At 45.6% G+C, this 18,486-nt stretch overlaps 1 protein-coding gene across 1 annotated transcript in view; it reads right to left on the bottom strand.

Moving 5' to 3' along the window:
* Positions 1 to 12,746: 12,746 nt before the first annotated feature.
* ABHD17C (abhydrolase domain containing 17C, depalmitoylase) overlaps positions 12,747 to 18,486 on the bottom strand; it is a 47,032-nt gene continuing 41,292 nt past the window's right edge. Inside the window, exons 2-3 of the mRNA XM_055326645.1 lie at positions 18,297 to 18,476; positions 12,747 to 14,202 (exon numbers count right to left, since the gene is read on the bottom strand). Coding sequence (XP_055182620.1) covers positions 13,983 to 14,202; positions 18,297 to 18,476 — 400 coding nt within the window. The 3' untranslated portion in view covers positions 12,747 to 13,982. The remainder of the gene's footprint in view (positions 14,203 to 18,296; positions 18,477 to 18,486) is intronic.

Below are 18,486 nucleotides of genomic sequence, written 5' to 3'. Positions count from 1 at the left end.
AGTGTTCTTCCAAGTCTAAGTTACATAGATAGATGCACGAATGCATACGTGTAAGTTTTCCGTAAGCAGTTCGCTGTTTAGCTCAAAATCCTTCTCCACCAGGGTGGGGTGGGGGGGCGGGGGGGGGAGCAGGAATGGAATCCTCTAAGTTCACTCTTACCTACAATAGTCCTTATGGTGTCCAGCAGAGTCAGTAGGCTCAAGGAATTTACACTGTAAATGAATGGATATGCAGAGAAGCATTTTTAATTAAAATAATATGCATGCAGTTCGTGGGAAAAGAAACTCAAGTGGTTCATAAACATTTGAAAAGAGGCTCAACTTTGCACACAAAGAAATGCAAATTAATACTACACTGAAATACCTGTGGATTGGCAAAACTCCAGAAGTTTGATGTTCTTGCCTTTGTTGGGGGATCTGGTGAGGGTAGAGAACAGACTCTTGCCTCAAACATTGCTGAGGAAAGCTTAAATCGGTACAATCTCTGAGAGCAGTTTGCCAAGATTTATGAAAATGTATAGGAGATTTGACTCAGCAAGTCCACTTCCAGGAATTAATCCTATAGACATATTTGCACAACATGTGAAATGACATGTGCAGAGTTATACGCTGCAGCTCTACTTGTCATGATAAAAACTGAGAACAGCCAAAATGCCTAGTAATAGAGCTAATTCAATTATGTCTGTACAGTGGAATACTATGCAACTATTTTTTTAAGAATAAGGATAACTTTTATGTTTATATTTATATTTTAAAAATCAGGGGCGCTTTGCTGGCTCAGTGGGTAGAGCATGTGATTCTAGATCTTGGAGTCATGAGTTCCAGCTCCACATTGGGTGCAGAGATTACTTAAATAAATCAATTAACTTAAAAATAAAATAAAATAAAATAAAATAAAATAGGGGCACCCAGATGGCTCTGTTGGTTAAGCATCTGCCTTCGTCTTCAGGTCATGATCTCAGGGTCCTGGGATCGAGTCCCACATGGGGCTCCCTGATCAGCAAGGAGTCTGCTTCTGCCTCTCCCTCTCCTCCTCTGCTCATCCCCTGTCTCTCAGATAAATAAATAAAATCTTAAAAAAAATAATAAAAATAGAACTACCATATAATCCAGCAATCCCACTTCTGGGTACATATCCAAATGAATTGAAAGCAGAGTATTGAAGGGATATTTGTGTGCTTATGTGCACTGCAGCATTATTCACAGTGGCCAAAAGGTGGAAGCAATCCAAGCACCCAACAACTGATGAAGGGATACACAAAATGTAGTATATGCATACTGTCAAATATTAGCCTTAAAGGAAATCCTGACACTGCCACAACGTGGAATAACCTTGATTGAGGACATTATGCTCGGTGGAATAAGCCAGTCACAAAAAGACAAACACGATATGCCTCCTCTTCTAGGAGGTACCTAGAACCATTGAATTTGAGGGTCGAAAGCAGAATGTGGCTGCCAGGGGTTGGGGGGACAGGGGGAGGGGGAGCTGGAGATTAATTGAGAGAGAGTTCGGTTCTGCAAGATCACAAGTTCTGGAGATTGTTGCACGACTAAGTGAAGACACTCAATACTATGAGCTGTACACTTCAAAATGGTTGAGATGGTAACTTTTGTGCTATCTGTATTTTACCATAATCTCAAAAAGAAAAGGTGTTAGAAAGAAATTATGGCTAGAGATTTCCTTCCCAAACAGACAATCATTCTCTACTCAAAACCTTCTGATTTCGTCAGGCTCCCTGCATGGAGCCTGCTTCTCCCTCTGCCTGTGTCTCTGCTTCTCTCTCTCTCTGTGTCTCTCACGAATAAATAAATAAAATCTTAAAAAAAAAAAAAAAAAAAAACCTTCTGATTTACTGCTCACTTGGAGCAAAATCTGGAGAATAGATGCGGCTGGGACCAGAGTGGGTCACTCAGCTCCCCTGCTCTTCTGTTTGCTCAGCCCGCCAAATATGCTCCAGCCTGAGGTCCTCTGTCTTGGCTGTTCCTTCTGCCTGAAATGCCCTTCTACACCCTGCCCCTCTCCAGAATTCTGTGTGACCCCGTCACTGACTTTGTTCAGGTGTTTGCTCAAAAATCACATGCAAGAGAATTCTTGTCCATTCTCCTACATACTTGGTCACCATCACCCCCAGCCCATCTCCTTCCCTGATTTATTTTCCTTCTCTTTTTCCTTTATGAGTTGTCCCAATACCACTGGAGTGTGAATGCCAATGGATCAGAAAGTCATTTGATCAACTGCCATCCCCCAGTGGCTAGAACAGTGCCTCCATGGAAGAGCAGGCATTCCATAAATATCTGTTGACTGAATAAATAGAACTCTGGTTACTTCATTACAGCCTCAGTTGAACAATAACCCACGACAGAAGGTGGGTATAGTAAGTATGATTTGTCTTTGATCCTTAGGTGTTTAGGATCTTTCTCCAAAGATCAGCTGTGTTACCTTCAACTCCATAAGGCCATTGGGAGACAGTGTGTTTAGTTGGCAGCGCCATGACTGGGTTTCAGGAAAATTAAGGCACAGCCCACAAAGGCCTCCTCATCTCTTTTCTGCATGGAAAACATGAAACCACCCTTCAAGACGCAACACCAATGTTGTTGCCATAGGCACCGATCTTTTCTGATCTCTCCCACCCTGAGTTCTCATGGAAGTTTGCAGGGAATTCTGTCCTAGGAGCACAGCAGGGCACATGGCCCTCTCTTCCCTGGCACAGCCTCCCCCCCCCCCCGCCCACCTCTGGCTGTGCGCTTTGTGGCACAGACGCATCTTATGCATCTTTCTGTCCCCAGATGAGCACAACGATAGAGGGAATGCTCAGTAGACGCCTAAGTCAAATAACATTCCTCCCCTGAGATTTGTACAATACACCCAAAGAGAAAGTCCCAGCATGAAAAATAAATATAAACCACACTGTTTAAATACTCCGTGTAATTCCTAGACAACCAAGAAGTACATTTGCTAATACGCTTCACTAGAACAGTATCCCTCATGGTTTCTATGGCAACATAATAAGCACACTGATCGCTTTTCATGATGCTACAAAACCTTCGCCTTCTTTCCCAAAGTGTAGAAAGTGCACCAGTGTAGGAATGGGCTGTGTTTGACCTGTTGCTACATCAATCTCTGTTCTTGAGTGATTCCCTTCCCGTGCATCGCCTCTTATACAAAAATGAAGGGGTTGAATTATCCTGGATGTTGTAGACTGGATGTCTGAAGGCCCCAGGGCTGCAGATGGGCTTGTGTGGTCTACAAGGGGTATGGGTGTGTCATACAAATGTGACTGCCACTCCAGGACACCACTTCCCATCTATACAGCTGGTCCACCCCATGCATTTACAAAGGTCTATATCTATGGGTGTCAAGGGGTTTCGACAGCTCTGGACTAAATCCACCTATTTGCATGGGGTGTTGAAGGAAGACATCACCACTGCATATCAGGAGCAAAAAGCTGGGTCCATCACTTGCTGACCAGTGAACACCGCAAAATGCTGATCTTGTATAGAATGGGAAGTGTGGGGCTCAGGAATTTGTGGATTCCTATCAGTGGGAGATTTTAGGGATTAAGTGACCTTTTGCCAAGGAAGCTGGGTCCCTGGAACAAGGCTGGTGCCTATTGGCTGGCCTTCAGAAGCTGCATACTAATGGGACAAGGTTGTCACTGATGGATGGGGACAGCTTTAAAACCTGTTCTCCTGGCCAAAATCAGTAAGTGTTTTCTTGAACAGGGAGTATAGGAACTATTCCAGTAGGACCCTTGTTTGTTTCAATGTCAAATAACCTTACTCAGAGATTTTCAAATTTTAACATGCATCAGATCCAATCAGCCATGGGGCTTGTTAACATAGCAGGGCTTGGGTGGGGACCAAGAAACTGCACTTCTAGTGAGTTCCAGGGTGGTGCTGACACTGCTGGTCCAGGGACCACACTTGGAGAATCACTGGTCTAACATGATGAGATGCATGCTTGATTATTTGCCAGTTTAAAAAACTCTTCACAATAAAATACCAATGAGTCTAAGAATTGGGTAAATGGATTTGTGCAACAGTTATCAATCACAGCCATGTTTGGAAAATAATGTATGAGAATACATCAAGAGAAACAGAAGAGTTATCCATTGACAGATAATGGTCAGAAAATAAGAATTTCAGGACATAGCACAGTAAATGGTACCATTTCCCCCATATGCTTTTTACTAATGCTCTATTTCTCCCAATGATAATAGCTGGTGTTTTTCAGGGGATCAGTATGTTGTAGGCTTATATAATCCTCACATTACTATTATGAGGGAAGTACTAAATCATCCATATTTTGCAGGTGAGAACATTGAAGCAGAGAGAAGTGGATGAATGAATGAATTCCATATGTCATCCAGTTCGATAGATGAGATCTGATGGAAAGAATATCTACTGTATTTTATTTTTTCTAGTGGCCACTAATTATACCCCAAGTGGTCTTGTTTTTAAGAGAAGCCCCCCTGAGTCTTGTCCTGGAAGGGAAGGGGGTCATCTTTAAGATGCCAGCAGGCTAAGCAGAAGGCAAGTGCCCAGCTTGGTCGGTCTGTCCTTTGTGTCTGTTTTTTCTTAAATTACTCTAATAACTTGACAGCACAGACATGGCTGTATGAGGAAGTCCTGAGGTTCTTTCCAGATGGAGGTGGGATGTCATGGGGTCCCCTCTGAGGAGAGAGGACGCAAGCGATTCTCAGCTTTTCACTTTGTATTCTCCTGGTGGGCTGGACTCTTTCCCGTGACCATGCGCTATTTTTGGAATAAAACACAACCAATAAACCATATTAAGAGAAGAATTTGTAAGTCAGGGTTGGGCAAACAACAGCCCATGTGCTGAATCTGGCCTGGCATCTGTTTTTATAAATCAAGTTTTATCAGAACGGGCCACATCCCTTCATGGACCTGTCCACTGTGGCTTCAGGGCAACTGGGCAGCTTGAGAAACTAAGTATGGAGACCATGTGGCCCACAGAGCCAAAAATACTTACTATCTGACCCTAGAAAGATAACGTTTCTGACCTCTGACCTAAAATTGTTTATTGTAGGGACACCTGGGTGGCTCAGTGGTTGAGCTCTGCCTTCAGCTCAGGTTGTGATCCCAAGGTCCTGGGATTGAGTCCTGCATGGGGCTCCCTAAAGGGAGCCTGCTTCTCCTTCTGCCTGTGTCTCTGCCTCTTTCTGTGTCTCTCATGAATAAATAAATAAAATCCTTAATATATATATATATATATATATATATGTATATATATATATATATATATATATATGTTTATTGTAAATTCCTTGAAGATTCCCCCCAACAGGAATAAGGCTAACAGAACCAGGTTGTTTCTGCTGAAGATAGGCACTGGCTATATCTTATTAACTGACCAACAGCTTACAGGCCTTGTGTATACACAACAAATATAAGATAACTGCTCCGCTAAAAAACAAAACAAACTTTCCTATCATTTCCAGGAATGCAAAGGCTGCTCGTGGGTCTGACAAGGCTCAGAAGAGTTGGAGGCAGGGGTTTTGTTTCTGGCTGGATAGCAGGCTGACTACCCTGCTAAATTTTTCTCCCTTGCACCTGGTACTACTTGGCGCATCATACATTTATTGTATTATTGCCTGTTGTCCCACCTTGACCAGAGTGTATGCTTTACCAGGCGAGGAGCACAGTCAGTGTGTAAAGAGCATGATACACAGGCCATCCAGATTCTTGGTGCTTATTGGATTGATGTATTTATTGATTTCTTCTTGTGGTTTTGAGGAAAAAGGTTTTTATGTATTTTGAGACTACTTAGTAAAGTAGTAATAAAGAAAAAAACCCATTAAGGTTTACCCAACTAAAATTAAGACCATCTTTCCCACAACGGATGTCATGAAGAGAATAAAAAGGCAAGGACCGTACCGAGAGGCTGTATTTGCAACATACAAAATAAATAAAGCATTAGTGTCCAGGATATATAAATAATCTCATAAAGGAGGAAAAGATAAAAATCTATCAGAAAGATGGGCAAGAATAATGCACAGACATTTCCCAACAGAGAACTTGCAAAGGGGGGAAAAAAAAAGAACTTGCAAAGGGTCCACATGTTTCTGAAAAGTTGCCTATACTCCTGAACAATCAGGAATGATGTCACATCCACTGTTTAGGGAAAGATTCCCAAAGTCCCAGGATGTCAAGTGGGAGCACTGAGACTTCTGTGCAGGGCTAGTGGGAGGGAGACGGGGGCTCTGACTGTGGAAGTGACTTGGCATCATGTACAAAGGTGAACAATGTGTTGCAGACTCAGCAGGATTCGTATTTGGACCACGGGTCAGCATCACCTGTGAGCGTCTCAGAAACACACCATTCAGAGTCCCACCATGGACCTACTGTGTCAAAATCTGCATTTAGTTGCCCACTGGAAGCTCTCGGGGAGCTTTAAAAAGTGCAAGTACCCAGGCTTCCTGCCCCCCCAGACCAGTTAGATGAGAATCTCCGGGGGTAGCACCCGGGCATCAGCATTTTAAAAATTAGCTACAGACTGGGGTGCCTGGCTGGCTCAGTTGGTAGAACAATGTGACTCTTGATCTCGGGGTCATGAGTTCAAGCCCCAAGTTGGGAGAAAAGATCACTTAAAAAAATTAGCCTCTCAGGTAATCCCAACATGTAACCAAGGTTAAGAAGCATCAAACAGAAATCTCTCATATCACGAAAAGTACAAAAATACGTTTAATAGCAAAAACCTGGAAGACAACCTATATATCTCCAAGAGTAGATTACGTATGTGTGTACACACAGGCACACATGCACACACATGCAACATGTGCACACATGCACGTGCACGCATGCACATCCACATGAGTACGTGCACACATGCACACACATGTGTGCACACACACTCTCACTATAAAGCAAAGCATGAGAATGACTACAGGAAGTTCAGGATAGTGGTTACTCCGAGGCTGCAGGAGGAAAGGCCACGTAGGGTGTTCATTCCCCCTTCTTAAACCATAAAAATATGCTTCATCCACCATTTGGGAGGACATTCCTGAAATGTTTTAAGAGGGCGTCTTCCTCGCAAGTTCATCCAGATCCCGTCCATGCCACTTACCCCGCCCCAGGCATCGTGGCTGCCGCCGGTTGCCCAAGCCGATCGTCTCCGCAGGGCTGAGCAGACAGCAGGGAGAAGACCCACCTTTCTGTCCCCTGGGGCCTCTCCCACTGCAGGTCCCGGCTCGGAAAGTTCTGGGTGAGCCCGACAGATGCTGAGGGGCACCTGGAAGCCCAGAGAAGGGAAGGCCGCGGGCCGTTCAGGGAGGAGGCAGCTCGTGCGCCTGCCTGCAAGCCCCTGGGCGGGTTTCCACTCGTACCCAGATGGAGCCAGACCGTGTGGGGACTGAACAAGCTGGGACCAGCCAAAGGTAAGTCACTGAGCAGCAGAGAACTGGTTAAGTAACAGTGTGGCGAGGCCACTGGCAGGGGAGGCTGTCTTAACCTGGAGCTCACCAGTGCCTTCTGTTGCGTTCTAGACCAGGGCCCTGGCCATGCCGTTCATGAGTGGGTCCAGGCCCCCAGCACCGCCTGCAGAGCCTTTCCACCTGCAGAATTTCACCAGATGCTCCTGGGTGGTAGGTGTTACGGCCGGTTTAGGGATGAAGAACGGGTTGAGCGCAGGTACACAGCTGTCCCGGGTCATGCGGTTACCATGGCTCGAAAACTTGCCACCAGGCCTGCTGTCTAGGTGCACACAGCTCTTCCCATGGGCCAGCCCCCACTGCTTTGCACCTGGGAAGGCCTCTGCACTCCAGCCGACACCTGCCAGGACCCCCACCCTCTGCAGGGAGCTTGGACAGACCCCCGCTGCCCCCGGGCCTGCCGCCAGGATCAATCCAAGATCCTTCATCTCTGCAAAATCTGCACTCAGTTCTCAGGAGTTGAAAAGACTGGCTTTTTAAAAAAAGATATTATTTATTTACTCATGAGAGAAAGAGAGAGGCAGAGAGAAGCAGGCTCCATGCAGAGAGCCCGAGTGGGACTCAATCCCAGGACTCCAGGATCAGGCCCTGGGCTGAAGGCGGCACTCACCTGCTGAGCCACCGGGGCTGCCCAAAGAAAAGACTGGTTTTAAAAGAACCTGTGGCTATTATCTAGCTCAATGTTTTTATTCTTTTGGAACCACTGGGACCTTGGAGAATCTGCTGAAACTGTGGAGCTTCTCCCCAGAAAAATGCTATTAAGTGAAGACTTCCAAAGCATGCCATGTAATTTCAACGAGGTCACAGACCCTGATTTCTGTAAGAATTGCAGATCAAGTATGATGTTTCCTTCACATGTTAAAGATAGAATTACCTTGTGATCCAGCAATTCCCCTTCTGGGTATTTACCTAAAGAACTGGAAGCAAGGACTCAAGCAGATACCAGCACACCCTTGCTCACAGCAGCCCAGTTCACTATTACCAAAGGGTAAAACATCCCAAGGGCCCGTCAGCAGAGGAGTGAGGGGACGAACGCAGTGCAGCTTATATCCACGCAACAGAACATCACTCAGCCTCAAAAAGGGACGAGATGTGACCACATGGATCAACCTTATGCTACGCAAGTTGAGCTAGGCGCAAAAGGATAAACGTGTAGGTCCTTGTGCATGATTTGGTTGCACTTGAGTGAAGCGTTTGCGGCAAACTCATGGAGACAGGTGGTGGAAAGGTGGCTGCCAGGGGCTGGGGCAGGGTGATAGGGAGCTGGTGTCTACCAGGACAGGGATTCAGCATGGGATGATGACAAAGTTCTGGAGATGGACAGTGGTGACAGTTGCACAGTGTGAATATATTTCATGCTGTTGAACTGTACACCTAAAATTGGTTAAAAGAGTGAATTGCATGTTATTCATTCTCCCCTGGCTGGTGAGGAATAGGGACAGGGCTAGGCCAGGCCTCCTTGTGGCAGGGCTGTGCCTGGGGCCATCTGCCATGGACTGCACCCAGCAGGTCCACTCTGCACAGTTTCCTGTAAGAATGGCTGTCTTCTCTGAGGAAATCCCAGTGGGCAAGGCTTCAGGGAAGAGGTGGCATGGGAGCCAGACGGCACAGGATATGCTATTATTCATAGGAACTTCAGCTATTGGCTTTGTAAGCCTTACACCCGAGGGGATGAGATCTACCCCAGAGGACTGTCCTCTCCAGTAAAAGCAGCATATTCTCAGGAGTGAGATAGTGCCTCCCAATGGGGTTCCAGAACAAATGACAGCAGCAAAAGATCATGCTGACCCCATTCCACAGTCACTCCACATGTGTCCTGAAGGATGGGCTCCGGCTTTCCCCTATAGAGACCTACTGAAATACATTCCAGCAGAGACATACATCTGCAAACATTTTGGTGCACACTTAGCTCTTTGTCCAAGCCTCAGTGCATGGAGGGGTAGGGTGAAGAGAGGGAACCACACTACAGGACGTATTTGGGAACCAGTTTTATCATGTAACAGCACATCTTGACAACGTTGTCAGGTCATACTACCACTCTGAGGCATCCTGCATGATGGCTGTAGACAAACAGGCTGCATGGACATAGTGGTAACTGTTGCTGGAGACTGAAATTGTTGGCAGGTTTCCACTCTCACAGAGTAGCCAGGATTATCCCTACAAACGCATCTCATCCTCTGGATTATTTCCTAAGGATAAATTCCTCGAAGCCAAATTGTTAGACTAGACTTTTGGTCCAAAGTATATTGGTTTGTACTAATTTGGTGGGTAAAATAATTTAGAAAATTTTAGAAGTGCCCATTTATCCACACCTTTACCACCCATGGGTATTCTATTTCAAGTGCTTATACCAGTTTACAACTTCAAATGGCATCTTACTAGTCAAATCTACTTAGCTGGCAAAATCCATAAGGGATTACGGACAATAATCTTTTCAAACAACCTCTTCAAATAAATACTGATACCAACTTTGTAATTTAATGTGGCATTTCATTAAATAATAAAATATTTAATGTGTATTTATTTGCTGCATCCATTTGATTATTTGATTTCTGAATCTAGAGACAATACCCCTTGTGAAGTCTCTTCGGGTCCTGCGCTCTTTGACAGAGTGCCTCATTGTTTGACTATTATCACGTATGTGCTTACATTACCTGTCACACGGTTGGTAACATTCGCCTCCAGTGTGTCACTAGATTATGCTATGTTTTTTACTATGAAAGTCTTATATTTTTACCTAAATTGTATCTAGAAACATATTCATTTGTGGTTTGGAGCAGTTATGATATCAACTATGTCAGCAGATTCAGAATACTGAGGCAGTGCTTACCTGGGGGGCACTGACCTAAGCTGGAGGTCAGAGAAAGCTTTCTAGACTCCAGAGGAGGGACTGAGGCTTCAGTCTTGAGATTTCTCACCTGAAATTCTGTCCAGCTGGTAAAACATATCTCTCCATCGTTTTTATTTTCAAGTGCCCTGGTTATTCTTGATCCTTTGTCCTTCCATATAAATTTGAGGCTCCCTATGTCATGTTCCACGAAGAATCCTGTTGGGATCTTTACTGGGATCCTATTAACTCTACAGCTCTATTTTGGAAGAATTACAAATGAGCCTTCATATCCATAAACATGGTATAGCTCTCATTAAATGAGGTCTTCTTTTTATCATTTTCTCTAGGATGTCTTCTGTACATGGTCTGTTAGATTAGTCCCAGGTATTTAATATTTTTTAATGCTATGGTAAACTGTATCTTCCCTGTTTTTGTTGAATATTCAACATTTTTTACTGATTTATAGAAATAAGATTGATTTTTGTCTATTGATTTTATGCCCAGCAACCCAGAGAAGTTCTTATTACACCTAACAATTTGTAGATACTTTTAGGTGTTCTACACAATCATAACCTGAGAGTAATAGTTTTATTTACTATTTCTTTTTTACATTTTTATTAAGGTATAATCTGCATATCCATTTTATTAAGGTATAATCTGCATAAATTTCCACCCCTTTTAGGTTCACATTTAATGGTTTTTGCTAAGTTTAATGAGTTGTGTAAACACCACAATAGTCTGGCTCTAGAACGTACACATCTCTTTTTTCCCATATCTTGTACTTTTTTCCTTTTCCTCCTTTCCTCCCTCCCTTCTTTCCTTTTCTCTTTCTTTTCCTCCTTTCCTCTCTCTCTGTTTCTCTCTGCCTTTCTCTCTGTAACCCTACTGCACTTGCTAGGGTTTTTGTGTAACTCTGACCAGAAGTGAGTTAGTGTGTATGACTAATACCCTGTCTAAAGTGAAATGATGCTTCCAAAATTTCACCACTCGGTATAATTCCTTGGTTTTGGGAGATAACCTCTGTGTATGTTCCCTTCTATTCCTAGCATGGTCAGAGTTTTGTTTGGTTTTTGATCACAAATGGGAAGTTGAATTCCATCAAATATTTTGGCTGTCTATTGAGATGATCATATGATTTTTTTTTAAAGATTTTATTTATTTAGTCATAGACACAGAGAGAGAGGCAGAGACACAGGCAGAGGGAGAAGCAGGCTCCACACAGGGAGCCTGATGTGGGACTCCATCCCGAGTCTCCAGGATCACACCCCAGGCTGCAGGCGGCGCCAAACCGCTGCGCCACCGGGGCTGCCCTGATCATATGATTTTTCCCATAAGAGGGGCCACTTTCCAGTTAGTCTTCCCACCATGGAGGATGCTCTAGGTTTTGTTTGCTGCCCCCTGAGCTCTACAGACTGGAAAACCAATGCTCAGGTGAACCTGGTCCAGCAACTCCACCCAAGACAAAACTGGTGTCAATGCTGCTCTTCCCTCCTTTTTCTCACTTTAGCTGGCCAGTGGCCCACAGAGTACTTCCTTACCAGTTCATGCACCTGTTTAAGAAGATTTTTCCATTTTATTCAGTAATGCTAGTCTTCCCACTCTCCCCATTGGGAAAGTTGGTCCACACCCCAAGTCTACCTCACAGCAGAATACAGAAGTGACCAGAGCTTTTAGGCTCATTGCTAAGTGACTTTTGTGTCTGTCACTGTTGTAAATGAACGGGGTCTCTCTTGGGATTCCCATGATAACCACACAAGCCAGCCTTAGAGGAAGGCTGTCCCCATGTTGAACTGTGGCAAAACTCCCACTCCACTCCCCACCCCTGTTTTTGGGAAAGGAGTCAGGAGTCTGAACACACAAGCTACTTTAAATGGACATAACCAGGCCACATCAAGGCTCCCCATCCCAGGTGCCAACCTAAGACCAAGAAGTCCCAAGGCCCCCCGATACAGGTACTGACCCAAGACTGGACAAGCCCACCCTGTGTGGGAACACAGTCATGCGAGCCTGGGCACACCCCATCCCTTCCCACCCTCCCTTCCGCCACCACTTCCTCTTTTGGCATGCTCACAAGGGCTGCTCCCAGAGTCAAAAAGAAACCTCTCTCACTCATTCTTTTTCTGGGCAGTGGACAGAGGGTAGAACTGACTATGGAACACATTTGACTCGGGTGCTCCCAAAGAGTAGGCACTGCTCTCCCGCCCAGCCAGGCCACACTGATACCACCTTAGGCACACATTTTGTACCAGGAACCACCGTGCACCCCCCTGGGGTCCCTTCTGCACTTGACCACTGCATGTTTTACACCCGGGCTTCTTCCAAACATAACCTGGGGGACCCACCCTGAGAGAGGGAGAAAAGTCTATAAGCCCCAAGGGTTTCTTCTCAAACCAGCAGGAAGTGTTTTCTTATTTGCTACTTTCTCTGCCAGAGAGATGGAGGAAAAGACCACAGGAGGCCACACATTCTGATCCATGCATCCTTTATTCCATGACCAACCGCTGTGCTGCATCCAAGCCACAGTACACAAACTGGCAATCAACCACAATCCAGCTGTACAACAATCTGAGGCTTACAGTACATTTAAGGCTTTTAAATTTGAAAAGAAAAATTAAAATCAAACCAGAGAACCCCCAAACCCAAACCCCCAACCAAGACGAGCAGTGTAGCAATGGTTAGGCATCTTACAATTCGGATGCTTACTCGGTGCAAGTCCAGTGTCAAAACCCAAATAACTCCTAAACTAAAAAGATTAGTTTAGTGAAGTTTTAATTACATAAATTCTTCAAAGCATAAACTTGTAATTTTTTTTGTCTTGGAAATGTTATAAAATTTTTGTAATAGCAAAACATAGGAGTAAAAACATATTAACAAAATGTATCCAATCATTTACATTACAAACGAGGGATCTGCAGTTCATTGTTGTAGCCTGACAAAAAAAAAAAGTACCCATTAAGAATCTATGCACAATGTGATTGCAAATATGTACAGTACTTTAAAAAAAGCCTACAGGGAGGACTTTGCAGAAAGAAAGTCGGCTAGGCTCTTTGTTAGACCAACCAGACAATCAAAATATTAAAACTCTGTGGACTAGTAATAAATTTACACTTAAAAAAACCCCAGTTTCCTCTTGTTTAAGAATATTCCAGTTATATTTATATGCTTCCAGTTGATGAAGCTGTTCACGATAGTTCCAGCAAGTTACCCTTCGTTGATCTGTGTGGGGGGAAAGATCAGAATGGGAAGAAAACTTAACAAAGGAATTATCACCAGCCTAGTTTTCCAGTTACATGATCACGGCTTCACAAATGGATTGAATCCATGAATCCAGTGGCTGAAAAGGAGCTACATGTCACGGACGATGGAGAGAGGGCTGAGTCCTGTGTGAGTGGGTCATCACCGATGGGTACAGCAGGGCAACAGGTGGGAGCATCATCTACACAGCACGGGACAACCGACTGCTCCCCGCATCCAGCTCTCAGGCAAGGATGCTGGGTATCACTGCTGTTCGGTTTCACGTGCTGTGAGAATTGGAACAACCTCGAGGTATGGAAGCCTGGGACGTCCTCAGCTCTCTGATCAGGACACTAAGAGGTGGGCGCTTCCTCCTGGTGGTCGTGCCGTGACAGCTTTCCAGTTCGAGCCTGTGCAAAACGGACGACTCGTGTATTCACAGTCAATGAGGTAAAATCAAGGTGTCTTCAGGAGTTGGGCAGTTCGTGCGATATGAACTGTTTTAATCTTTCTAGGTATTGTGCGTAAAGCTCTATGTCGTTGTGCCCGGCCCCTTCAACCCAGAGGGGTTCCACGGCCCGGGGACAGCGCTCGTACATGGCCAGGCCGTGGGAGAAATCGATAACCTCGTCCTCGGTACCGTGAATGACCAGCACGGGGGAGGTGACCTTCGAGATCTTGTCAATGCTGCAAAACAGAACAGGGGCGGGGGGAAGAGGGCTCTGTTAGTGGCAGGCACCAGTAGCAGATGGCACACCTGACATGCCTGAACCTGCATCCACAGATAAAGAAGGTAATGCCAGGGGGATTCCCCTCATTTTACTAGTGATTCTTCTTCTTCCTTTTTTTTTTTAAGAGTTTTACTTATTTATTCATGAGAGACACAGAGAGAGAGGCAGAGACACAGGCAGAGGGAGAAGCAGGCTCCCTCTGGGGAGCCCGATGTGGAACTCGATCCCAGGACCCAGGTATCATGCCCTGAGCTGAAGGCAGACACTCAACCACTGAGCCACCCAGGCACCCCTCTAGTGACTCTTTTTTTTAAGGATAAACTTTTCATGTTGGGAATAATTCTGGCTTTGCGGAAAAGGTGTAGAGATCACAGAGCTCCTGTACACCCTCGGCCCGTCTCCCATAAGGCCAACACCACATGTTGCTCAGATTTTGTTAGTTTCCCCACTGATGCCTTTTTTTCTGTTCCAGCATCCAGTAGAAAATACCACACTGCATCTGGCCATGGTGTGTTCGTTCAAGTGTTTTATTAAAAACAGAACTCCTAAAGGCCACCAGACCAACAATCCAGTAACTAATACATCTGATATATTCATATTTTCAAGAGGATTTTTCTAAAAACATAAACAGGCCAGACATCTAACACGTCTGACTGTGTGTCTCTTCTGAAAGCGGAACACCTAATCCATGGCTGCCTGGGTGTTCAGTCTTCTTGGCGAGATAACTTGAGAACCCACTAATACAATCCTCACAAACCTCATTTCATAAATGCTAATGCCTCATTTTTTTGGGTAGAAACTGTACTACTTAGCTTGAAAACATAATGCAATGCCTAGCTTGGAGTCTGAATGATCTCGGATTGTTTATAAGAATGGAATCTACCCTCAAAGGATGAATATTTGAGGATCTTCAAAAGAATGTGCTGCAGGCTCTGAAAACATTTCCCAAAGAGGAATTCAAGACTTAAGCCTTGTTGGCAGGGTGTGCAGGCGACATCTCCCAGGGAGGGGACCGCCACTTCACCTACGGACACAGCAGGAGAGGGGGGCCTGGCCAGCCATCCTCTGAACACAGGCCGCCACCCGGGACTTCTCTTTCTGCCTTCGCTCCCTGCCACAGCCACAAAGAATACGAACTGCAGCTATCTGGAGGGATCCTGCTGCTCAAAGGAACCACGGACACTCATTAAACATTTTTGACAGCCAGGTGCTCTGCCCTTTATGTGCCAAAAACCTCTCTGAATTTCCAAGGAGACAACAGGAGATAGGAAAAAGCCGACCTCTGGGTAACCAGGAGGGCCTGAAGCCTGGGGAGGTACTAACACCATGGGCATGAACTTGTGCTGGTGACCGAGCTCTCGCATCAAGGGCACATCCCAGAGACCTGTACATGACTGTCATAGAATCTTTGTCACAACTCACATTGCCCCCGCCACTTTGGGGCATCCCAGGGAGACAGCAAAACCTCACTAGCCACAGGATTTGCCAGGATGTGAGGCTCAGGGGGCAGCACGCCATTTCCCAGATGAGGAATCCTTTAGAAACCTGTTCTTCTCCTGTTTAATTTTAACAAGACCTCTTCTTTGGAGAATGTGGGAGACCAATTATATTCAATTAAAAAGCTATTTCCTGATAGAACGGCCTGGGGCTGTGTTCCCTGGTGCACAATTTAGGAGAATCTCTACAGCCAGAGGGCACATCTCTAGCTAAATGCCTCCACCTGTCTGATTCTAAACAGAAAAGGAGGCAAAGGAAAATAAGCTGCAAACCAAACAATGATCAGGGCTCCGTTTTCATTTTTTTTGTCATTTTTTTTAAAGATTTTATTTATTTATTAATGAGAGACACACACAGAGAGAGAGAGAGGCAGAGACACAGGCAGAGGGAGAAACAGGCTCCATGCAGGGAGCCTGACGTGGGACTCAATCCGGCACCTCCAGGTTCACGCCCTGGGCTGAAGGCGGCGCTAAACTGCTGAGCCACCCGGGCTGCCCATTTTTTGTAAAGTTAAAAGGAAACAGGGAACGCCTTCCTTCAAAGAGAGGAACACAGACAATTCTGAGGCAGCAAGGGGCCCCATTAGAGAATGTCTGCTGGGTTCAAGCACCCAGGAACGTCAGCGTAACTTTCTGTGGTCTGAAAAGTGGCCGTGTTGATATCCCAGGCACCAGGCAACAGGATGGCCTTCAGGGCACTGTCCACACACCTGCCTTAATTCAGCAAACTGCTTACCTCTATCAGCTTCTGTGTCCTAACCTGTGAATTGGGCACTTTGTGCCTTGACCAAATGTGGGGTAAGAAGCAGGGGGCACCATGTAGCGCTGTGCCTGGAGGATCACGTAAACCCAGGAAAGATCAGTTGCTGGCTTCCCGTTAATTAATAAACTGTGATTAGTTGCCATGGCTGTATTTTAAGGTATATGCTAATTTAAGAGTCAGGAAAGAATCTATTCATTTTGTTGCCACGGTAACTCCTAGCATCGCTTCCCACAAACACGCAAAACATCTCCCTTTCCACAAACTGGCCTCTCATTACCAATTCAGCACAAATAAGACGGCATCAGAGCCGCACATTCAGCCTACTTAGCATGCCCAGCCACGCCAGCACCAGCGTGCAGCCAGGTCAGCTCGCTCATGAGGCCGTATGCCGCAGAACACTGTTCCACACCATGGAACCAAGGTTCACCCAAGGTGTTCACAGAAGGCTTCTTTTTGTCGGAGGAGGACAGGCTGTGCGACAGATGTTTATGTAACCAAGTGACATCCTTTTCCCTCCAGCAAGAGCAGAATGACAGCCAGGAGTGGGTCAATCAAAATCCTGAAACCGGGCTTTATTTCTGCTGAGGCTTTTCTTACCAAATAGCAACACAAACCGGCCAATCCTGCTTTAACAATCCCAGACGGCTCTAGCAATGCGTGATGGGAAAAGTTCAGGGGCAGATAGTTTTCATGGAAAACATATTCCTCAACTCAGATTAAAAACAAAAAAAAGGGGGATCCCTGGGTGGCGCAGTGGTTTGGCGCCTGCCTTTCTTTGGCCCAGGGCGCGATCCTGGAGACCCGGGATCGAATCCCACATCGGGCTCCCGGTGCATGGAGCCTGCTTCTCCCTCTGCCTCTCTCTCTCTCTCTCTCTCTCTCTCTCTCTCTGTGACTATCATAAATAAATAAATTAAAAAATAAAAAAAATAAAAATAAAAACAAAGAAAAAAACCAAGTAAAATTTTCAAACAGAGGTATTCAAGAAACCAGTGGTTCCCTGTGTTTGCATTTAGAGTATGGTTATAACCCATCTCCCTTTCATCAGTGGATGAGAAAACAGCAGGGACAGCCAGCAGCAGCTCTGCTGCCTCCAGAAGTCGGCTGGAGAGAACCCAGCTGTGGGCTCCCATCCATGTGCTCCCACAGGCGAGGAGGCCAGCCCTTCTGGTAAGAGTGGGGGAGGAGGCTGAAACAATGGCTCCCAGGGGGTCCATCCACTGACACAAGGATGGTGGCCTGTTACCAAAGTATGAAGGTTCCCAGCCTGCAAGCAGCTCTCTTCGCCCTTTCCCTCACCTGTGCTATCTCACTGAAAGAGGAAGAGATTCTAAAATTGAGGATGCTTGCAATTTTTGTGTGCGTGTGGAGACCACTAATTGCCTCATCATACATTTTGCATTTTGCATTTAGCTCTTTGCAATTCCACAATCTGTGCCCATCTATGTGAATGAGTGAATATTGAACGGTAAGTTTTTTTTTTTTTTTAGGATACATGGGCACTTTCGTTTTCATCTTGCACTTACAGCTGAGTCAATTAATCCTGGGTGTCAATAGGAGCAAGATCCTTACACATCATCCGGGAGATTTCTACAAATAAGTCAGGCCCAGGGGGCAAAGTCTCTGGCTGCTGGATGTGTCCCAGCCACCACCACAACCCCAAGGTGCCCAGCACAGGGTCTGACATGTGACTGTGTTTGGCAAATAATTATTAGTGGCCCACAGTTGAGGGTGGCATCTGAACTCAGGTCACTGGACACCCTGGAGCCTGTTGTACAAGCGTGAGCTTACCTGGGGAAAGCATCAAAGCAGTATGTTTTCCTGGTATCTGGGAACGCCACGCGCAAGCCTGACATCAGAGGCGAGTGGAGGATGACCGCAGCACACTCGTACCTGGAGGCCAGGTCTACCGTGGGGACGGTCCCGATGCTCTGACCATACAGGATGATGTTCTCAGGACTTACGCCATACCTGGAAAAGT

The sequence above is a fragment of the Nyctereutes procyonoides genome, unplaced genomic scaffold (genome assembly GCF_905146905.1).
Source record: "Nyctereutes procyonoides isolate TBG_1078 unplaced genomic scaffold, NYPRO_anot_genome, whole genome shotgun sequence".
NCBI lineage: Eukaryota > Metazoa > Chordata > Mammalia > Carnivora > Canidae > Nyctereutes > Nyctereutes procyonoides.
Note: the sequence above shows the minus strand (reverse complement) of the source record. Positions and strands in the feature narration are given on the sequence as shown.